This window comes from Podarcis bocagei, assembly GCF_964188305.1.
Source record: "Podarcis bocagei genome assembly, chromosome: 12".
Taxonomy (NCBI): domain Eukaryota; kingdom Metazoa; phylum Chordata; class Lepidosauria; order Squamata; family Lacertidae; genus Podarcis; species Podarcis bocagei.
In genome coordinates this window covers 40,080,968-40,094,412 of record NC_138137.1, presented here as the reverse complement: position 1 = coordinate 40,094,412, position 13,445 = coordinate 40,080,968, and the positions used below count along the sequence as shown (strand labels likewise).

Below are 13,445 nucleotides of genomic sequence, written 5' to 3'. Positions count from 1 at the left end.
AGCACAGGATTGACTACACTGGGAGAATCTCTCCAGGATTTCAGGAAGGGTCCCTCCCAGCCCTACCTGGAGATGCCAGGGATTGAACCTGGGACCTTCTGGTGCAAAGCAGATGCTAAGGACCTTCCCCACAGAATTTGCCTTGCTGTTCTTTCTTCATTCTGCTACGTTATGGACACCTCCCTCCTGGTCTTTCTTTTCTACAGCTGAAATACCGTATTTATGCTCCATAAGACGCACCTGACCATAAGACGCACCTAGTTTTTAGAGGAGGAAAGGGAGCCCTGTTTTTTTGAGGATCAGCTCAAAGTTGTGCAGCTTCCTTTGCAAAGGGGAAAAATCCTGTTTTTATGGGGTCCAGCTCACAGTTCTGCAGCTTCTTTAAGAAAGGAAAGGAAACCATTTCTACAGTTTCAAGACAGATAATCTAATCAGCCAGTCACATGTCGCTGGGGAAACAGACAGCCTCCGTCTGCAGAACATTCAACAATGGAGGCCTGGGCGGGACTGGAAAGGGAGCCAGCGATCGACCACACATTCGCTCCATAAGACGCACAGACATTTCCCCTTACTTTTTAGGAGGAAAAAGGTGCATCTTATGGAGAGAAAAATACACTATTTCCACCGGAGGTTGATCCATTTGAGCAAATGAGGCCCTCAGTCTACCCTCAGCCAGCCCTCACTTCCCTGCCTTCTTACTTAACAGCAAGTTCAGGGGGTGGCCCTGTCTGTCAGCTTCGTCCTCGTCACTCTCAGTGTTGCCGTTGTAGAACCTGGTAGGGAGGAGGACGGGGACAACACTAGAATTTGTTGGCTCTGCCTGTCACTGGCTCTAGCACCACCTACAGTTGATCTCCCTGTCTTCCACCCTACCAGTCCAAATAGGCTGAATACCACTGAGTACGCTACACTCTTGCTTAGGAGGGGAGTACTCTTGAACACAATGTCTACTTCCAAGTAAGCAGAATCAAGCTACATGCTACAAGCATACTCCTGAAAACCAGTCATGCATCCAAAGTTGTAACTTAAATACATGCCTACTACATTCAAGGTCCAACCCAGGCACGTGGTTAGAATCCCGTAGATCAGGAGCAGTCAACAAGGTACCACCCCAGATGTTGTCTAAATACATCTCCCAGCAGCCCACGCCTGGTAGTAAATGGTCAGGGATGATGGAGGTGGCAGTCCATCGACATCTGGAGGTACCATGTTGGCCCCAGGGGAGAAAATCTCATTGAATTCAGTAGGGTTTAGTTCTGATCAAATAGTTCTGATACATATATAATCACGCAACTAAACGCACTGCTACCAGGAGCTAAACCATGGTTTGTCTCAGCATTACATGCAAATCTGAGCTCATGGTTTGTCTCCCCCAACAAACCACGAGCAGTAAGCCAAGAACAAACCTCAATTACGAGGTTTGCTTAAAACAATACAAGAGCATCAGCAAGAGTATGCGAGGAGCAAAGTAGCCACAATTTTCCCAATGTGTACCAGCACACTTGCTTGTTCTCACTAAGCCATAGTTTGGCTTAGTGTTACATTCAAACCAAGCTAATATTTTCCTACATGTGTTGTTGGGAGTTTTTATGTGCATTTCCTTGTATGTTTAGCACTGAAATAAAGGACAACAGGTCTGGCTATACATGAATCATGTGGGTGGGTGTGCATGCACATATATTTGTGCACATGCATTTAAAAGTGATTACTAGATATATGCCCAAAATAGAAAGTTCAGCCCATTTATTACAAGAGCCTTCTATGGCTTGGGTGAAGGAACAGCAGTTGCCAACCACAAAGTTACCTTGTTCTACAGTTCGCTGCCACTGAAAGCTTGTACGGTCCATCTTGTGTGGGAAGCTTATTCCCATTTAAAAAGCAGGAAAATAAGGTCAAGACTTGCAATGTGGAAATCAAAGCGAAACATGGTAGAATACATCATTCATTGAGATTAAGGTACGTTTCCTTACCTCAGAGCTATTTAAGTGGCATGTGTGAGTTCCTGAAAACCAGCCCTCATTTGAACATTGGTCAATGTCCACTTTTTGTAAGTTTATGTCCACTTTCACAACACCCCTGGAAGAAGAATAAGAAATGCCATTAATTCACATAGATTCAACACACCATTTTCCTTTCACTGTTAAAAATGGCGGGAATTTAGTGCTGAATCTTAATTGCATTTATGAAAAGCTATAGTTATTTGATTTGATGTACTGTATTTCTAGGATACTAACAAACAGTAAATAACAGCAGAACATCATAAATACAGCATAAATCATATAATATAATTAACAAAGCATGAATAAAACAACTGCAATCTATAAAACACTAGTAACAAAACAGCAACCAGAATATAAGCTAAACAAGAAATTTACAGCATAGGTCATATTATATGATTAACAAATCAATATAGCATTTCTATAAAGCAATGTTAACAACATTAACAAAATAACACCTAAAAAAAAATTCAGCTAAGCACTGTTAAATCCATACACACCAATCATCTCACTAAGTTGGTTCTGATAATGAGTGCCAAACTTGCTCTGGTTATTAGTACCAGGGGTAAAAAGGATAGCTTTTTAGTGGGCTGTTATACATTAGTGGATAGCTGCAAATGCTTTATGTTTTGTGCCGTTCTTCATTTCAAAAGCTTGTGTACTCCTACCCATCCCACAGATGTTGGCCCAGTCTAACCTATTCAGTCTCTCCATTACAGTCTGAAAACAACATCACAACAAGCTCCCAGTCGACTCTTAAGCCTTCTCTGAATCATCATCAGCTCATGTGTTGCTCGACATGAGATGTTAAGCTGGAAGAGAGCCATTCCGCTTTGTTTCCGCCATTGTCAATAGCTGCCAGTATCACATAAATCTGCATCAAGCAGATTTCACAATTTTCACAGTACAGTGGTGCCTCGCAAGACGAAATTAATTCGTTCCGCAAGTCTCTTCGTCTTGCGGTTTTTTCGTCTTGCGATGCACGGTTTCCCATAAGAATGCATTGAAAATCAATTAATGCGTTCCTAGGGAAACCGCCTTCAGACCAGGTCCGGGGACAGTCTGTCCCCGGACCTCTTAAGGCTGGGGGGGGGGGAGACAAGGGCTTTTCTTCTCACCCCCAGCATTTTAAAAAACCCTGGGACAGCGGAGGACTTCTCCGCTCTCCGGGCGATCTTAAAATGCTGGCGGGCGGCATTTTAAAATCGCCCCGGACAGCGGAGGACTTCTCCGCTGTCCGGGGCGATTTAAAAGCCCCTGGGAAGGCAGGCAGGGGGGGACAAAGACTTTCGCCCCCCGCCCGCCTTCAGAAGGTGTTCCCACCCCCACCCCCCGCCCGGCTTCGCAGCAGCGCTACGAAGCCCGGCGGCTGGGGCAGGTGCTCCCGCCCCCCCCACCCCGCTTCGGAGCAGCGTTCCGAAGCGGGGTGGCTGGGGCAGGTGTTCCCACCCCCCGCCCGGCTTCGCAGCAGCGCTACGAAGCCCGGCGGCTGGGGCAGGTGCTCCCGCCCCCCCACCCCGCTTCGGAGCAGCGTTCCGAAGCGGGGTGGCTGGGGCAGGTGTTCCCACCCCCCGCCCGGCTTCGCAGCAGCGCTACGAAGCCCGGCGGCTGGGGCAGGTGCTCCCGCCCCCCCACCCCGCTTCGGAGCAGCGTTCCGAAGCGGGGTGGTTGGGGCAGGTGTTCCCACCCCCCGCCCGGCTTCGCAGCAGCGCTACGAAGCCTGGCGGCTGGGGCAGGTGCTCCCGCCCCCCCCCACCCCGCTTCGGAGCAGCGTTCCGAAGCGGGGTGGCTGGGGCAGGTGTTCCCACCCCCCGCCCGGCTTCGCAGCAGCGCTACGAAGCCCGGCGGCTGGGGCAGGTGCTCCCGCCCCCCCCACCCCGCTTCGGAGCAGCGTTCCGAAGCGGGGTGGCTGGGGCAGGTGTTCCCACCCCCCGCCCGGCTTCGCAGCAGCACTACGAAGCCGGGCGGCTGGGGCAGGTGCTCCCGCCCCCCCACCCCGCTTCGGAGCAGCGTTCCGAAGCGGGGTGGCTGGGGCAGGTGTTCCCACCACCCCCCCGCCCGGCTTCGGAGCACAGGGAGATCGCTTCTCCCCACCGCCCCTTGCTTCAAAAGAGGTCCGGGGGCAGCAGGAAGCGCTCCCGCTGCCCCCGGACCTCTTTTGAAGCAAGCGGCTGCGGAGAGAAGCGATCTCCCCGCAGCCGCTTGCTTTAAAAGAGGTCCGGGACCTCTTTTGAAGCAAGCGGCTGCGGGGAGAAGCGCAGCCGCTTGCTTCAAAAGAGGTCCGGGGGCAGCAGGAGCGCTTCCCGCTGCCCCCGGACCTCTTTTGAAGCAAGGGGCGGTGGGGAGAAGCGATCTCCCGGCCGCCCCTTGCTTCAAAAGAGAAGACCCGCTGTCCCCGGGGCAAGCTTCGTTTTGCGAAGCAAGCCCATAGGGAAATTCGTCTTGCAAGGCAACTCGAAAACGAAAAAACCTTTCGTTTTGCGAGTTTTTCGTCTCGCGAGGCGTTCGTCTTGCGGGGTACCACTGTACTCTAATAGGAGTTGTATTCAGCTAATATCTCCTCTGAACAGACCCATTGAAATCAATGGACTTTGGTTAGTCATAGAATCATAGAATTGTAGAGTTGGAAGGGACTACGAGGGTCATCTAGTACAACCCCCTGCAATGTAGGAATCTTTTGCCCAATGTGGGGCTCAAACCCACAACCCTGAGATTACGAATCTCATGCTTTACCAACTGAGCTATCCACAGGACTTCTCGCGCCCATTGATTTCAGTGGGCATACCTACTCTGCTTATGACAAACACTGGATGCAATCCAATATTAGTCAATTAGATTTATGAGCCATTTGTGGAATTGGCTCCCTTTGCAGAATGTTCTTGATTGAATCAGAAGGCTTAGAATTACTTAACCAACTACAGGTACAGAGCCTAAGAGTCCTGCTTGACCTGCTTTTCAATAAACAGGTTTGCTGTGGGGGCCAGAAGTGCTTTTTATCTTCTGTGTTTATTGTGTAGACTCATCCCTTCTTGAATAGAGAGGATTTTTCAATGCTGACTCATGCTTTCATAACTCCCTGCTCAATACAGGGCTGCCCTTGAATACAACTCAGATACTTCTGGCATCTGAATTTCAGGCCAATGTTTTTGGAGAAATATTTTAAAAGTTAAATGCCCCATCCAAGCCTCCCCACAAGCTGCCCTTTTGAACTTGTGGGATGATCCAACAGCAATTTTACCAAACTTAATTTTACCAAATTTATTATTATTATTATTATTATTAAGGAACTTTTGACATGGATGCTGGCTACAACGAGAATTTCTTTGGCTCAGAAATGGAGGACACTACAGGGCTTCAACATAACATAACTCACAAATTACACATTTCTAAGGTCAGGAAGACCAGGGACATTTTCATGCAGTTAGGTGGAATTTCATTTATTATATTCTTGTGAACCGCCCTGAGATGAAGAGGCAGGTTATTGGTGGAGGTTTTTTGTTTTATTAAATATTTTATGTCCTGGTTTTGTATTTTTTTTCCTGCTGTGAACCTGGGATCTTTGGGTGAAGGATGATATACAAATTTAATAAATAAAAATATCAAGAATGATTTGAGGCTTCTCGTGGTAAGAAAGGTTTGGTAATATCTGCAGTTCAAGTTGTGACTGTGAAGGCACAGGACCAGGAGCCAAGAAATGATGGCACATCTGAGGAACAGGTGTGGAGAATTTCAGCTGCTCCAGGTGACTCCTGGAAGTGGGCCACTAAACCCCCTGGCTCAATGCTGGAAATCCATCAGTAGAGCATTGCTGGCAGGTGGCTGAAAACCTCCAGTCAGGGATAGCCAACATGGTGCTCTCCAACTGGGCTACAACTCTCACCGTTCCTGACCCTTGGCCATCTTTGCTAAGGCTGATGGGAACTATAGTACAACATCAACTGGACGGCACCATGTTGGCTACCCCTGCTCTAGGTAATTGACTCCATTGTCGAATTGCTCTTACTGTCAACATATTTCTCCTATCCTCCTGTAAATGAAGCCAATTTGATCAATCCCTAGGCTTCTGAAGCAGCAGAGTAAGGCTGTCTACACACTCCCATTTACTCTACATCTAGTGCTCTCCCCACCACTGGGTTGGGAAGCCGTGTGCACATGACAACAACCACAATCCACATCCACCCTGTTGTTTCTTGTGAAATACTGCATTCTGATGCACCAAACCAGTTTTGATCCCAATCGAGACCTGCTCATTGGCTGAATACATCCCTCCATCCTGATGTGGACATACAGCAGGCAGCTTAAGATACACAGAAAACCATGCTGATCTGTACAACCATGTACAAACACAGTTTTGAAACGCAGCCAAAAGAAAAGAACAACCTCACTGCGTTTTAAGCCAGTAATGCACACACGGCCAAAAAGGCCTGTTCACGTATTTGAAGATTACTTCCTTCAGTGTATTTAAAGGAGGTGGGAATTGAGGAGCTTAAATTAGAGAGGGAGGATCAGGAACAAGGTAGAGAGACAGTAGCATCAGAAACAAACAGAGGGGTACCACTTTAGTACATGAAGGAGGCTGGGTATTCAACAGAATATTGGATGTAAAACACAGTGGGCAGAAGTAGCCAAAGGAGGTGAAATAGGAAAATATTTAGTGTTGGATGAGGTTTGCCCAGGATGGGTAGTGGATTTATTTGAGTTTGTATTGAGATTTTTACCTTGCACTGTTATTCTTTTTTTACTTTTGAGAGAAGAAATAATAATGCATCACAGCTTATCTTGAAACCTCCATGACCAAATAGAATTAAAAACCTAAAAATGAATTATCTATTAACCTACTAAGCAGGCGCCGTATTAACTGTGCTGTCCAGATGTTTGGTCAGGACATAAGAAGTTAAATGCACGATAAGTACAATTTGGCTTGTCAGCAGCATTAGATCAGCCTGATAGTCACTGAGACTGGCAGTAGCGCTTTTCAGAATTCGGTATTCAAAACGAACCAACGAAGGTAATTGAAGACCATCTGACATTCGTATAGCACATTTTGCCCACAGAAAGCTAGCTCCCCAATGTCTATCATCATCATTATTATTATTATTTACACTGCTAGCATGAAGTACTACAAACTTAGTAGTTTGAATGCCCACCAACAGATATGTTGCAGCTATTCACATTGATCCCAGAATCGTAGAATTCTGAGTTGAAAGGGACCACAAGGGTCATGCAGTCCAACCCCCTGCAATGCACGTATCTTTTGCCCAACATGGGGCTTGAACCCATGGCCCTGAGATTAAGAGTCTGGGGCTCTACCAACTGAGCTATCCCAGGCTGAGAATAAACTATAGCAAGATCAAGTGTCCAGAGCAAATCAAATTCATTAAATCAGAGCAATCCATACAAGAGGCCAGAAAGACAAGCCTGTTATTACAAACCCCGTGTTGCAGGGCAGGTAGCATCGTTTGGGAGAAAGGTGAGACAGAGGAGCAGGTGCTAAATGAAACACAGGGGGAAGGGCCATAGCTCAGGGGCGGAGCAGCCCCCTTGGAGGCAGAAGGTCCCAGGTTCAATCCCTGGGTCTCCAGGTAGGGCTGGGAGAGACTCCTGCCTAAAACCCTGGAAAGACACTGCCAGTCAGTGTAGGCAATATTGAGCAAAATATACCAATGGTCTGACGCAGCATAAGGCAGTTCCCTTTGTTCCTTCAGCAGTTGTTAAAACATGGAGGTTAATATTAGGTGGTGTGGGATTCAAAGACTCCCAAACTGTGGTCCATGGGCCACTAGTGGTCTGCAAGCTTCATTCATGTGATCCGCAGCATATACACATTAAATGTTCGTTCTGATTTCTAATTGTATTATATTGCTTTATTTCCCTTTTTTGCTTCTTATATTGTATTTTATTGCATTGCAATCTAAAATCTGTAGCATGCAACGTGCGATGCAATAGAATACAATATAAGAAATAAAAGAAGCAATGAAAATACAATTAAAAATAGTTTAGCATCTAGCACAGGGCATCACAATTGCTACAACAGGCAGAACAATCATTAAGAGGTCCAGCAAGACCCTCAGCAATTTTCAAGTCATCTGTGAAGGAAAATAAGTTTGGGAACGACTGACCTATCGTATTATTAGTTATTTTTTATATTACATTATTTATATATGGCATACATCTCTTCTACTTTTTATACTCACAACAACCCCATGAGGCATACCTTTCAACATTTCTCCAATGAAAATAGGGACGTCCTAAGGAAAAGCGGGACACTCTGGGACTAAATCAGAAACCGGGACAGCTTCTGTAAATCCAGGACTGTTCTTGGAAAATAGCAACACTTGGAAGGTCTGCACGAGGTAGTTTAAGCTGAGAGCGAGCGATTGGCTCAAAGTAACCCAGTGAGCTTTGTGGCTGAAGTGGGATTCAAACCCTGGTCTTCCAGGTTCTAGTCCAGCACTCTAACCACTACACCAGCCCAGGCACTATGCCACACTGATGGTTGGAGGGCATGGAACACTTGCAGAATGCAAAAATCTCTCAGTGGAAAATCATCTTTCTCCTTGCTGTAGATTCCATCTAGAACAGCTAGATTCAGCTAGAAGCACAACAGCAGTAATTGGCTGCTTGGCAATACAATAAGGTTGCTCAGCAGAGCTAGGAAGACTGCGTTACCTCCAATTACGGCTGTTGTGTATGGCCGCCATGCTTATATTGTGCACATTTGAGCTTTGCACAGATATGTCATAAAGGCTAGAGCGCTTACATTTCATTTGGCCTCGCTATTCACACTGTCTCTCTCTTTATCCATGTGTCTGTATGTATATATGTCAACCCACTGAGACAAACACTTCATGCATCCAGGTCTAAACCACGAAAGCTCCTGCCAGAATTAATCTATTTGTCCTTAAGAGGATTTCTTGCTGTGTTTGCTGCAAAAGACTCACACAGCTAACCCCTCTACAACCATGACAGGGGAGGAAGTCTATAAATGTCAGGAGTCGCTCTTGATTGAAAAGGCACTCAAAGGGAAGTTGGGGTCCTCCTCTCACAAGCACCCAGTGCTGCAAGCTTACCAAATCTCACTGGAACCAATGAGACCTACTTTTGGGTATCCATGGTTAGAATTAGGCCCCCTAAACTCAATGGAGCATGCCTCCAGGGGTGAAGTCAAACCGCTGTGACAGCAGCACCAAAGTGGCCTCCTTGGGGTGCAAACCTGGGCAGCGTGTATAGGGTTCCTAGGCTGCCCAGACAACAACAAAAAACCCTCTCAGCCTCACTGATGTGGTCGAAAGGAAAGGAAAGCAATACATTTGGCACCAGCTTGGTTGTAGGAGTTGCCGGAAAGAGGCATACAAGGCGCCATCCAACCATCCAGCCATCCAACCATCTTAGGATCAGAGTTTTCCTTCTCCCTCACTTCCATACCATCCAACTACAGTGGTACCTCGGGTTACAGACTCTTCAGGTTACAGGTTACAGGTTACAGACGCTTTAGGTTACAGACTCCGCTAACCCAGAAATAGTACCTTGGGTTAAGAACTTTGCTTCAGGATGAGAACAGAAATTGCGCAGCAGCAGGAAGCCCCATAAGCTAAAGTGGTACCTCAGGTTAAGGACAGTTTCAGGTTAAGAATGGACCTCCAGAACGAATTAAGTACTTAACCCGAGGTACCACTGTATTTCCAATGCAAAACCAGGACACACGTCTTCCAGGGTGTGCTCCTGGGCGAGACACATAGCCAGTCTCGCTTTTGCCACCCCTCTCCCTAAAAAAAGCACTTTCTCGGGGCAAGAGCACATGAAATCACAGCACCAAAAATGGCCACCGAGATATTGCACAAAGAAACAGGATGTCCTGTTTTTCACAGGGCATTTGGAAGGTACGCACTTCCCTCCACTACAGCATGTGGAGAAATTATTTTAAGTGCCTGTTAAAAACATTTTTTGTTTTGTTTAGGCAAGCCTACTGACATATGCAGAATGCTGGCATGTACTTTAATCTGGTTTTGGGTTTGTTTTTGCTTATTAGTTTTATTTATTTATTTATGGGTGTTTTAAACAGTTGTTTTGGATGCCATAAGAAATCTGAAACATTTGTTTTATTGTATTGTAGAAACGAAGATCCTCTTAAGAGTATGGTGCAAGATGAAGGAGAACTATGATTTAATTCAGAGGTATAGCATACTGCAGTGCAGAACACAAGCAGAAAAATTACATACCCACGCCATGTAAATTATGACACAGGACTTTCTCTCTACCAATAAGAAGCAGGGATTTCTCCTGTCCCAAGTAAAGTGGTTGTGTGCTTCAGAAACAGCCCTGTATGTGCAAATCAGTGGTTATGTAAGTAAAGATTGGGAACTTGCTGGACTGAGATGTGGACAACTAGGGTTCAAATCCCCATTCAGCCACTGTGTGACCTTGGACAAGCCATACACACTCTCTTACAGCCTAAGCTACCTCACAGGGTTGTTTTGTGGATAAAACAAGAAGGGGGAGAACCAAATACACCACCTCAAACTCATTGGAGGAAAGGCGGGATCTAAATTAAAATATTAAACATTTGAGAAAGAAAGAAAAGACTTGGGAATGCATGTGTGAACGCATGCTCTGAGTCAACGTCAGTGCAGAAATCCGAACTCCAATCGGCAAATGTTTTCCCATGCAACACACTATGATCTGGTCCACATCTGCATTAAGACTAGATCAAGTCACATTATGGATGGGGTAGCTCAGTCGGTAGAGACTATTAATCTCAGGATTTTGGGTTTCAGCCCCATGTTAGGGCAAAATATCCATGCAATGCAGGGGGTTGGAATAGATGACACTTGTGGTCCCTTCCAGCTCTACAATTCTATGATTCTATGTAATGAACACACATTCCCCTCCCTACGGTTCATAAATGCAGGCAGCTTTCTCTCCCAGAACTGAGCAGATGTACTACTACCACATTTTTTTCCCTCCGGCGTGCATTTCAAAGAGGACAGCAGCCTTCACTAAAAATAAATTTAATCATAAAACTGGGCACAGCAATGTGGGCATATGAATTAGATCCACCTGCAAAGGGAAATCCCTCTGGACCATTTGGAGCAGTTTGCAAGAGTCAGATCTGAAATCTATCTTGTCAATGAGATTATGGCAGTTTCTAATGCGCCTTCAGATATATGGCATAGATCACGGCATATCTGGGGAGTTCCCGGTAATTTAATCAAAAGAGCTCGTTAAATAGTCTTTTCTCGCTTCAATTACTGCTTGGCTGAATTCTGCCAGCAGAGGAAAAACAGCACAGGACGAAGCTTTCTATATGCAAAAACATAATGTTTAGAAGGAAGGGAGGACAGAGAGGGAGTCTGATTCTCTCCACCTCCGTACCAAAAAATAACCCCCCTGAATCATTGCAGGAGCTTAGGAAGACCATTGAGTCCATCTAGCTCAAAAGAGGTTGCTGAACTATAACCCAGGCCTGTGTCTTGAGAACGCTGCCTTACAGAAGTGAGTCATGGGCAACCTGCAACCATCAGGAGCCTTGACGCCTTCCACATGTGATGCATCAGGAAGATTTGAGGTATCACATGGTAGGTAAAGGTAAAGGGACCCCTGACCATGAGGTCCAGTCGTGGCCGACTCTGGGGTTGCGGCACTCATCTCGCTTTATTGACCTAGAGAGCTGGCATTTTGTCCGCAGACAGCTTCCGGGTCATGTGGCCAGCATGACTAAGCCGCTTCTGGCGAACCAGAGCAGCACACGGAAACGCCGTTTACCTTCCCGCCAGTGCGCTACCTATTTATCTACTTGCACTTTGACATGCTTTCGAACTGCTAGGTTGGCAGGAGCAGGGACAGAGCAACAGGAGCTCACCCCGTCACGGGGATTCGAACCGCCGACCTTCTGATTGGCAAGTCCTAGGCTCTGTGGTTTAACCCACAGCGCCACATGGCAGGACAGATTTCCAGACAAATATGTGCTCTCCTAGCCCTGTCTCAGCGATATCTATGCTGGATTGGTCGTGTCCACAGAATGGAAGATGGCAAGATCCCCAAGGATGTGGTCGAAAGGGAGCGGGCTTCAGGCACCAGGCCCGTTGGCAGACCAACTCTGTGCTACAAAGATGTCTGCAAACGTTACATGAAGGCTAACAACATCCCACATTTCCATGTGGGAATCCCTTGCGGACAACCGCAGCGCATGGAGACTGGCAGTCAAGTCATGTATCCACAGCAGAAACCAGAGGAGGAATAACCGCTGGGAGAAGAGTGGAGAGGGAAAAAACGCCATGGTGCATCTGCAGCAGCACAACTGGACGCCTTCATCTGCCCCAGCTGCAATAAAACTTGTCTCTCCCACATCGGTCTCTACAGCCACAGCAGGCACTGCAACCTGCCAACAGCTTGACTTCACCCACAAAGGCGCGCTCCTCCATTGCTTCCCAAGATAGACAGGTGCCAACAACAACTCCTGTGAGCTCCAGCAACTAATGCACTCACTGCCTGAACATTACAAATACAAGGGAATTAAACATCCTTCTCCTATTCAGAGATGGTGAGCAATCCTATTCTCACTTAGCTGGGAATGTGCCCCACTGAACTTAAAGGAGCTTGCTTCTGAACAGACATGCATAGGATTGCAGTATTAATTTACAGAGATCGGAAGCGGGAGTGAGGAACAAATGTTCAAAACTGGTTTGAGGAACCGTTGGCTCTCCAAATGTTGCAGAACTACAACTCCCACCAGGTGGGAGTTATAGTTTAGCACCAGTTGGAGGGCCAAAGGTTCCCCACACCCAGTTTAAAACAAGGCATCCTCAAAAGCAATAAATAAACAAATCTAGGGATAAAGGAGAGAGAGCGATTTACCAAGGGCTGGTTCTAGAAAATAGGAACATTTGAAGAATATGAAATAAATACAGCCTTTACAATCCATTTCCTAAATGGGAAGAATGCCTGTCCTTTAAAAAAAATAAAAATCTGTGTAGCACATTTTGCTTTGAGTATTGCAGCCCCAAGATAAGCTGGAAAGGATATCAAATGTTGAAGGCTTGTCTGGTGAGAAAATGTACTGAAAGGTTATTTCTCTCATTCCAAGCGGTGAAATGGGAAGGAGCAGGCAAACCAGAACATTAATATGTCCCTAACAGATGGCTCACAAGAGGCATTTTGCTGGGGGAAGACTCAGTGCAGCATTTTAAGGAGAGAAAGATGAATATTTCATCCTTTTACTCTTAAGGGACTCAACAAGAGGAGTTTGGAATTTTTAAAAGCCTCATTATCACTCAATGACACAGAGAAAGGGAAATTTAAAAGCCTATTTTGAGAGGCATGTGTGGTGATTAATCGTAATGATATAATGACACAGGTATAATTTTCCCCACTGTTGGTTTTTTTTTTTACCATTTCAGATTGTGAATGGAATTAAATGAAAATTATGTTTCCGTTGTATGATTTGCTAAC

General features: G+C 46.2%; 1 protein-coding gene across 1 annotated transcript in view; it reads right to left on the bottom strand.

The window, feature by feature from the left end:
* Window positions 1-13,445, bottom strand: part of GPR158 (G protein-coupled receptor 158) — a 128,748-nt gene that overhangs the window by 101,498 nt on the left and 13,805 nt on the right. Inside the window, exon 2 of the mRNA XM_081163148.1 lies at window positions 1,971-2,076. Coding sequence (XP_081019274.1) covers window positions 1,971-2,076 — 106 coding nt within the window. The remainder of the gene's footprint in view (window positions 1-1,970; window positions 2,077-13,445) is intronic.